The sequence below is a fragment of the Manacus candei genome, unplaced genomic scaffold (assembly GCF_025592945.1).
Source record: "Manacus candei isolate 608988 ecotype Guabito, Panama unplaced genomic scaffold, ASM2559294v1 h1tg000006l, whole genome shotgun sequence".
NCBI lineage: Eukaryota > Metazoa > Chordata > Aves > Passeriformes > Pipridae > Manacus > Manacus candei.
The window spans coordinates 143776-151842 of NW_026138054.1; the positions used below are offsets into that span (position 1 = coordinate 143776).

The 8067-nt window shown below is 59.5% G+C and overlaps 1 protein-coding gene across 2 annotated transcripts; it reads left to right on the plus strand.

The window, feature by feature from the left end:
* The first annotated feature begins 50 nt into the window (after window positions 1–50).
* Window positions 51–8033, plus strand: YKT6 (YKT6 v-SNARE homolog). 2 transcript variants are annotated; one of them, XM_051809753.1, is made up of 8 exons: window positions 51–158; window positions 749–869; window positions 3653–3735; window positions 4455–4555; window positions 5850–5954; window positions 6139–6204; window positions 6700–6801; window positions 7276–8033. In XM_051809753.1, exons 2-8 carry the CDS (start codon window positions 766–768, stop codon window positions 7309–7311), a joined length of 597 nt encoding a protein of 198 aa, XP_051665713.1. In that variant the 5' UTR covers window positions 51–158; window positions 749–765; the 3' UTR covers window positions 7312–8033. The 2 variants fall into 2 exon arrangements, with proteins under 2 accessions (XP_051665713.1, XP_051665703.1); XM_051809743.1 differs by having other exon boundaries at window positions 92–154.
* Window positions 8034–8067: the final 34 nt, after the last annotated feature.

Here is an 8067-nt window from a genome sequence, read left to right on the forward strand (position 1 = left end):
GAGGGGCCGGGGCAAGATCGGCGCGTGCGCAGGGCGGGAGGAGCCCCCGTGGCAGCGCCCGGGGCCGGTGTACTTCCGGTCGCCGCAGTTCCACTTCCGGGTCGCGCCCATCGCCCCCGTTCGGCCGCCGCCTGAGCTGAGCCGCGACCGGAGCGTCGGTACTGGGCCGGGTGGGCGGCCCGGGGGGCCGTGTGGGGCTGTACTGGGGGGGACTGGGCTGTACTGGGCCATACTGGGGGTGATTTGCCGTACTGGGGGTGACTGAACTGTACTGGACCGTACTAGGAGTGACTGGACTGTACTGGCGGGGACTGGGCCGTACTGGGCCATACTGGGGGTGACTGGACTGTACGGAGGGGAACTGGGCTGGCTGGGTTATACTGGGGGCCAGGGGCTGGGTTGTACTGGGTTATACTGGGTGGAGTGGCTGGCATTTTATTGGGTTATAGCAGAGTGGGGGACTGGGCTGTACTGGGTTATACTGGGGGCTGGGTTATACTGGGCCAGCTGGGAAGGCTGGGCTGGCTTGTACTGGGGGGGCAGGGTGTGGTTAGGCCTGGGCGGGGGCCCTGCTGGGGCTGGGGGTCGGGGTGGGGGGTCAGAGGAGGCTCGTGAGGGGTTGGGGGTTCAGGTTGCCTGGAGACATTTAAAGGATGGAGGGTGGGGGATTTGGGCGGGGGGTCCCAGGAAGGTCTGAGGGGTCCCAGTGCCCCCCTGGTCCCAGCCCCGACCCTTCCCTCTCCCCCAGGCCCGGGAGCTGCCGCCATGAGGCTCTACAGCCTAAGTGTCCTTTACAAGGGTGACCCCAAAGTGCATTTGCTCAAAGCTGCCTATGACGTGTCCACCTTCAACTTCTTCCAGAGGTCCAGGTGGGTCCTAGGGGGCTGGAGCCTCTGCAAGGGGTTTGAGGAGAGAGGATTGCCCCTGGCATGTGGCTTGGGCAGGACCCTGCTGGGGGAGCAGAAGCCTTTGGGAGGTTTTCTGCCCAGCTGGGGCTGCAGGGGCAGCGGTGACAGGCTTTTCCTGAGGGATAAGCCCCCTGGAGTCGCTCCCTGGGGAGCTGGGACCTGCTGTCAGCACTTGGGGTGAGGGGTCGACCTTGGGGGTGCAGTGAAGCCCCCAGAGCCACCCTGGCCAGGGACATAGGGCAAGTCTGACCCCACAAACCCTCCGCTGCAGACCAGTGAGGAAATCCGGGAGCAGGCATCACCCCAGGGGTGGGATGGCTGGACTGTGCCAGGCTGGGCGGGCTCACCTGCACCCTTGTACCTTTGGGGAGGGGTTTGGCCTCATTTGAAGCTTTTCCCAGCCCACAGACCTCTGCTCAGGTTCTTCCAATAGCTTCAGGTGAGCTGCTTTAGCCCCCAACACTGATCCAGGCTCCTGGTGTCCCACTGTTCCCTCTGGGTACACAGAGGGTCCTCTTGGCAGCCAGGACCTCCTGGAACTGTAAAACAAAGCAGGAACGAACAGGTCCTTCCCAGTGCACACTCCAGATGATGAAGGAGTTAGGAAATTCTTCTGGGACCCAGATTTTCCATGCCAGGGTTTAATGGAACCTCAGGCACATTTGGTTCTGCAATTCCAAGGATAAAGGGGAAAGACTGAACTAAGATTGTCTTAAAAAGCTCTTTCTTGGTCAAATGTGTGAGTGGGATGTGGAGCAGTGCCAGCACCTGATGTCAGCTCTGATCCCAAATGTAGCTGCAGCTCTTGTTTTCCCAAATCCTGAGAAAGCTCCCAGTGTGGTTTTGCTGTCAGCTGCCCCAGCAGCAGGCTGCTCCCTTGCTCAAAGAAAAGTCCTGGAATTTGGGAAGAGTGAAGGGGTTTGAGGAGGGGGATGGTCTAGCAGCTGTTCCTGGGGTTTGATGCTTGTCCTGGGCTGATTCCCAGATGATACTCAGAGGGGCTGTGAGAGCTTGGCCAGGTTTGATGTTAAAGGTGTGTTTAACTGAAGTTTGGGCTAAAATACCACATATCCATACTTTTTTGAGGCTGTGGAGTTGGGTTGAGGGGTTGGATCTGGGATAAGCAGGGCTGTGGCTCCTGGGAGCTGTGGAACCTGCTGGGCAGGAGCACAGGCCCAGGCTGTGCTGGTGCTTCACATCTGCTGAACATCTGCCAAGTTTAGCAGGGTCAGAAGGGTGGAATGAAGTCTTCGGTGGGCAGTTCCTCCAGGAATACTGGGAAATAAAACCAGTATTCCCAATGGAAGAGATGTCTTTCTTGAGGAAGATATGCATTGGAAGATACACATAGAACTGTCAGACAGTTGGACTCAGTGGTCTTACATGTCTTTCCCAACCTAAATATGAAACTCTGGGATTACAATGGTGGGAGCTGTGGCTGCCAGCAGATCCCCAGACCAGGAGGAAGGTGTCCATCTTCCCTCTCTGCCGAAGCTGGATGTTCAGTAATCTTTGGGCTTGACTTTTCTCTGCAGCACCTAAGACCTCGATGGTCTGGAGTCTCCACGGAGCCGGTGTCCAGTCAGTGTCTGGGCTGGGCCAGATTGTGCCCCTGGGCTGGGGCAGCCCTGGCTGTGTGTGTGGGCTGGGGATGAGAGGCTGGAGAGCAGCTGCAGGAAGGGCCCTGGGGGTCCTGGTCCATGGCCAGTTGTTCCTGAGCCAGCAGTGCCCTGGCAACCAGGAGGGCCAACGTGTCCTGGGGGCATCAGGGAGGGGATTGTCCTGCTCTGCTCTGACCCTCTGCCATATTGGGGCAGTTTGGGGTACTGCAATATAAGGAAGATATGAAGCCATTAGAGAGTGTCCAAAGGAGGCCACAAGAATGAGGAAGGTCTGGATGGACCTTATGAGGGCCTTCTTCAGCCTGGAGAAGAGGAGACTGAGGTCAGACCTCATTGGGGTCTTCAGCATCCTCCTGAGGGGCAGCAGAGGGGCAGGTACTGGTCTCTTCACTCTTGTGACCAGTGACAGGACCCGAGGGAATGGCTGGAGCTGAGTCAGAGGAGGCTTAGGTTGGATCTCAGGACAAGGTTCTTCCCCCACAGGGTGGTTGGGCACTGAACAGGCTCCCCAGGGCAGTGGTCACGGCCCCAAGGCTGCCAGAGCTCAAGAAGCATTTGGACAATACTCTCAGGCACATGGTGGGATTGTTGGGGTGTCTGTGCAGGGCCAGGAGTTGGATGTGATGATCCTGATGGATCCCTTCCAACTCAACATATTCTTTGATTCTAGTGGAATGGCAAGGGAGTGGGACTGGATGGTCTTTAAGGTCCAGTCCAACCCAAAACATTCCATGATTGCCGTGATGCAGTTGCTCACCAGGTGTTGGCTGGACAGATCCAGTTTCAATAGCATTTTTACTTTCTGCTAAATCCCCATAAAGCAAGTTCAGCCCAAGGACACAAGTCTGTCACTGCAGCTGGAGGGATCTGGGTGCTCCCCTGGGTCTGGGGAGGATCTGGAGGGGTCTGGGTGGTGGCTGGGGATCTTTGCCTGGGGGCTGCCACTCTGCATAGGTACAGGGTCCAGCCTTTTCTCAAAGTAAAATCCTCTGCTCAGCCACAGCCCCACTATCCAGACACTGGGGGGCTCGTGGGGAAGGGTTTCAGTTCCCGCAGGCACCAGGGAGCTGTGGGACAGATGATCTGCCATCACTGACCCATCCTGGTGCTCTGTCCCCATAGTGTGCAGGAGTTCATGACCTTCACGAGCCAGCTGATTGCGGAGCGCTCGGCGCTGGGCAGCAGGGCCTCTGTCAAGGAGCAAGGTGAGAGCAGCCCCTGTGCCCGCCCCGTGTCTGGGAATATTCACACCACCACCACTGTCTGGGTGAGCAGCACTGAGGGCATGAGGTGCTGAGACGAATGCGAGCCCAGCCCAGCACAGGAGAGGTTCCAGGGGGTGCAGGGACCTGCTACCACTGTCTGTGCTCTCCCTACCTCCCTTGGGACCCCTGGAGCTGTTGGACTGCAGCCCCCCTGCTGGCAGCTTCCTAGACCCCCCTGGGGGATGGCTGTGTCAGCTTTACTGTGCAAGTCTGCACTCCCTGTTCCAAATTCTCACCACATCCCAGTCTCCCTGCCCCACTCCACATGCCTCTGGAACCCCAGGACGCGTGGGGTGCGGCCTAGATTTGGCTGCTGAAGCCTCTTTAATGGCACTTCAGCCTTGTTATTAATTAAATTAAAAGTCAGACTCAGTGCCTCACTAGTTTTTGTTTACTTGTGGCTGCCCTGGGACATCGGTGTCCTGTCCCACACCACATGGCCCGGGTGTGGTCACCTACCACAGCACAATTTAAGGCTGAGCCCCAAATGTTGAGCCCTTCCTGCTTTCCTAATGAAATCATGAGAAATGTAGGTGCTAATGACACCTTCCAGGGTGTTCTGGGGGGAAGGGGGAAGCTGTGGGGTTGGGTGGACGGTGGTGGGTGCTGGGGAGGGCTCGGGACCTTTGCTGCCTCTGTGACAGGGATTTCCTTCCCAGAGTACCTGTGCCATGTGTACGTCCGGAACGATGGGCTGGCTGGAGTGGTGATTGCAGACAACGAGTATCCACAGCGGGTTTGTTTCACCTTGCTGGACAAGGTGAGGACGCAGGCCAGGAGCTGCTCCGGGGCACTCCACCAGTCCTCCCACCGTGGCACGTGCAGGGGATGGGGGATGGCCACACTGGCCTAGTGTGGGCATTGCTCTGGTCCTCGTGTGCCGAGGCTGTTGGTTCCTGTCTCTGCCCTCAGCTCATTCAAAAGGGATCAAGGAGGAGGGTCACCAAGGCGATCAGAGGGTTGAAGCACCTCTCAAGGAATCATGAAATTGTTTTGGTTGGAAAAGCCCTCTGAGAGCATCCAGTTCAACCATTACCCCAGCATTGCTGAGGCCACCACTAGCCCATGTCCCCAAGTGCCACATCTACATGTTTTTTTTTTAACACTTCCAGCGATGTGTGGACTTCACCACTGCCCTGGGCAGCTGTGCCAGGGCTGGACAACCCTTTCCAGAAAGGAATTTTCCTAGCATCCAACGTCACCCTCCCCTGGCACAGCTTGAAGCCACTTCCTCTTGTCCTTTCCCCTGTTCCCTGGGAGCAGAGCCCGACCCCCCCCCGGCTCCCCCCTCCTGTCAGGGAGTTGCAGAGCCAGAAGGTCCCCCCTGAGCCTCCTTTGCTCCAGGCTGAGCCCTCCCAGCTCCCTCAGCTGCTCCTGCTGCTCCAGCCCCTTCCCAGCTCCGTTCCCTTCCCTGGACACGCTCCAGCCCCTCAGTGTCTCTCTTGTTGAGGGCCCAGCCCTGGACACAGCCCTGGAGGGTGCCCCAGCAGTGCCAGCACAGGGATGGGCACTGCCCTGGGCACCCCTGGGGTCACGTTCAGCCACTGTCACCAGCACCCTCAGATCCTTTCCAGCTTTCCAACCACTCTGCCAGGAAGACAGGCTGAGAGGGCTGAGGGTGTTCAGCTTGGAGAAGAGAAGTTTCCAGGCAGACCTTAAAGCCCCTTCCAGTGCTTAAAGGGGCTCCAAGAGGGCTGGAGAGGGACTTGAGACAAGGGCCTGGAGGGACAGGCCAGGGGGGAATGGCTTCACGCTGACACAAATCAGGGTTAGAGGGGAAGGAATTCTTCCCTGTGAGGGTGGTGAAGCCCTGGCACAGGTTGCCCAAGAAGCTGTGGCTGCCCCATCCCTGGAAGTGTTCCAGGCCAGGTTGGACGGGGCTTGGAGCAACCTGCTCTGATGGAAGGTGTCTCTGCTCATGGCAGAGGGTGGGACTAGATGAGCTTTCAGGTCCCTTTCCTAAAATTTCCTATTTTGATGAGCAAACCCCTCTGGCCAGTGTGGCCCCACAGGTGCAGCTACTGAGCAGTAACTGCTGTTTCCTCACCTGGTAGGTGCTGGATGAGTTCTCCAGGCAGGTCAGCAAGATGGACTGGCCCTCGGGGTCCCCCGCCACCATCAGCTACTCTGCCTTGGATGGATACCTCAGCAAATACCAGGTGCAGACCACTGGGAGCCCACTGGGCAGTGGGAGAGAGGGTTCCCGTGTTCCCTGCAGCCCTGGGGATGGCGGTGGGAGGTGGGGGACACCTGACACGTGTTGGGACCCCAGTGCTGTGGTGCTGTGCCCAGGGAACCCCAGTGTCCCCATGGTGGTGCCAGTGCCATGCTGTTCCTCCCCAGAACCCCCGTGATGCCGACCCGATGACCCGAGTGCAGGCGGAGCTGGACGAGACCAAAATCATCCTGGTGAGGACATGGGGCCGTGGCTGGATGGTCCTGCCAGCATAGCCAGCAGGTCCTGGAGACACACATTCTGGGGCAGGGGTAGGGTGACCCTAGGCTGTTTCCTGGAGACCTTCTTGATGTGGGAGCTTCCTTACCTCTTCCTCTTTTTTCCTTCCCCACCTTTTCGTTTCCCCCACCTTTTTCCCTTCCCTCTCCCCTTTTACCCTTGCTCCCCACCTTTTTCCCCTTACCCCTTTCCTTGCTCCTCTTGGGCTTTTCCCAGCTGGCCTGACACAAGCACAGGGGCTCTGCCCCCTCTCTCCAAATGCCTGTCCCCTCCCTGCCTGGTGGCCCTGTGGGGGCTTTGCTGCTCCTGCCCCCAGCCATATTCCTGTCTCCCTCAGAGAGCTGGGGGGGGCTGTGGGAAGGTGGGATGGGGACATGGTGGCACCTCCATCTCCTGCTGGGGACCTGGGGAGGGCTAGTACTGGGGCTCAGCACCCATTTCTCTGGCAGCACAACACTATGGAGTCACTGCTGGAGCGGGGGGAGAAGCTGGATGACCTGGTCTCCAAATCGGAGGTGCTCGGAGCACAGTCCAAAGCCTTCTACAAAACGGTGGGTGTGGAGGTTCACCCCCTCCCTGAGGAGCTGGGGAGGGCTGGGAGCTCACAGATGAACCCTGAGGGAGTCACCCCCTGCCTAAGGAGCTGGGGGTGGATGGAGTATCATCCCAGGGGTCACCCCCATGGATGAACCCTGGGGCATGGCAATGGGTGCCAAGCAGGGATTACCCCTGTTCCTGCAGGCTTTGAGCCTGGAGGGAGCCCGGGTGCCCCAATTCTGGCTGCAAAGCCCCCCAACCCCTCACTGGGGCCATCCCACACCCTGGGGAGGGAGCGGGGGGATGCCCCGCTTCCTAGTGCCAGCTCTGGCCAAAGGGAGGGATGATGGGTCCATTGCTTGCCATGAGCCTTCGGCCTTGTGGCCAGGAGGAGAGCTGTGTGGGACCTCAGTTGGGTGGTCCTGGGACACCCAAAACCTTCAGGGAGCTGTGGCAAGCTTTACAGAAGGTTTTCCTTCTCTTTGCAGGCCCGAAAGCAGAATTCATGCTGTGAAATCATGTGACGCAGAGCCCGGGCTCTCCAGCTCCGGACCACCAGCCCTCCGTCCCCCTCTGCAGCCCCCCCCAGGGGGTTCCTGGGGCTGGGCCGGGGCTCCTCAGCCCCTTGGGCTGATGTGACTGTTGTCCACCTTGAGGGGACACCGAAGCTGGCACTGGGCCGAGACTGCAGGGGGGTCTGCACCAGAGACCCCCTGCTCTCGCTGTTCCTGGGGGAGGCTCGGACCGTGGGGTGCCAGGCCACGCAACCCCCTGCCTTCACAACCCCTCCACGGGGAGCTGGGAGGGGCCCCCCACTGCTGTCCCAAGGGGCTGGGGGGGACAGGAGCAGCCCCCCCCCCACCCCAAGGCTGGAGGGCTTTTATGTATTCTGTGTCCAAAGGGTGAGCTGAGGGGTGGGAGAAGGGGGGGCGGGGAGGGAAAATGAAGAGGCTCCTTGGGTGGGGGAGTGTTTGCTGCATTCCTGGGCAGTTTCTTCCAGAGCCACGTCCCTGTGCCTGCAGGGGAGCTCACCAGCCTTCCCTGCACCTCAGAGTCCCCTCTCCTGCTCCCATCAGCTGGGGGGGGTCTCAGCACCTGCTGGGCACCCAGCAGCCCTCCCTGCCTCCCCTTCCTCCTCCTTGGGAAGGGAAAAGCTTGGGCTCAGGCTGTACCCGCGCGGTGATCGGGTCATTTCCATGCCCCAGCTGCACCGGCCGGGGGGATAAAGTTGTCTTTGCCAGTTGTAGCTCTATTCCCCCTCTCTGTGCGGCGTCCTGGGG

Bases quoted from the DNA above. Each gene is read 5' to 3' on its own strand.
- YKT6 (XM_051809753.1), top strand. From the start codon at position 766: ATGAGGCTCTACAGCCTAAGTGTCCTTTACAAGGGTGACCCCAAAGTG. The intron at 6,205-6,699 runs GTGAGGACATGG...TTTCTCTGGCAG, and splicing joins ACGAGACCAAAATCATCCTG to CACAACACTATGGAGTCACT. The intron at 6,802-7,275 runs GTGGGTGTGGAG...TTCTCTTTGCAG, and splicing joins CCAAAGCCTTCTACAAAACG to GCCCGAAAGCAGAATTCATG.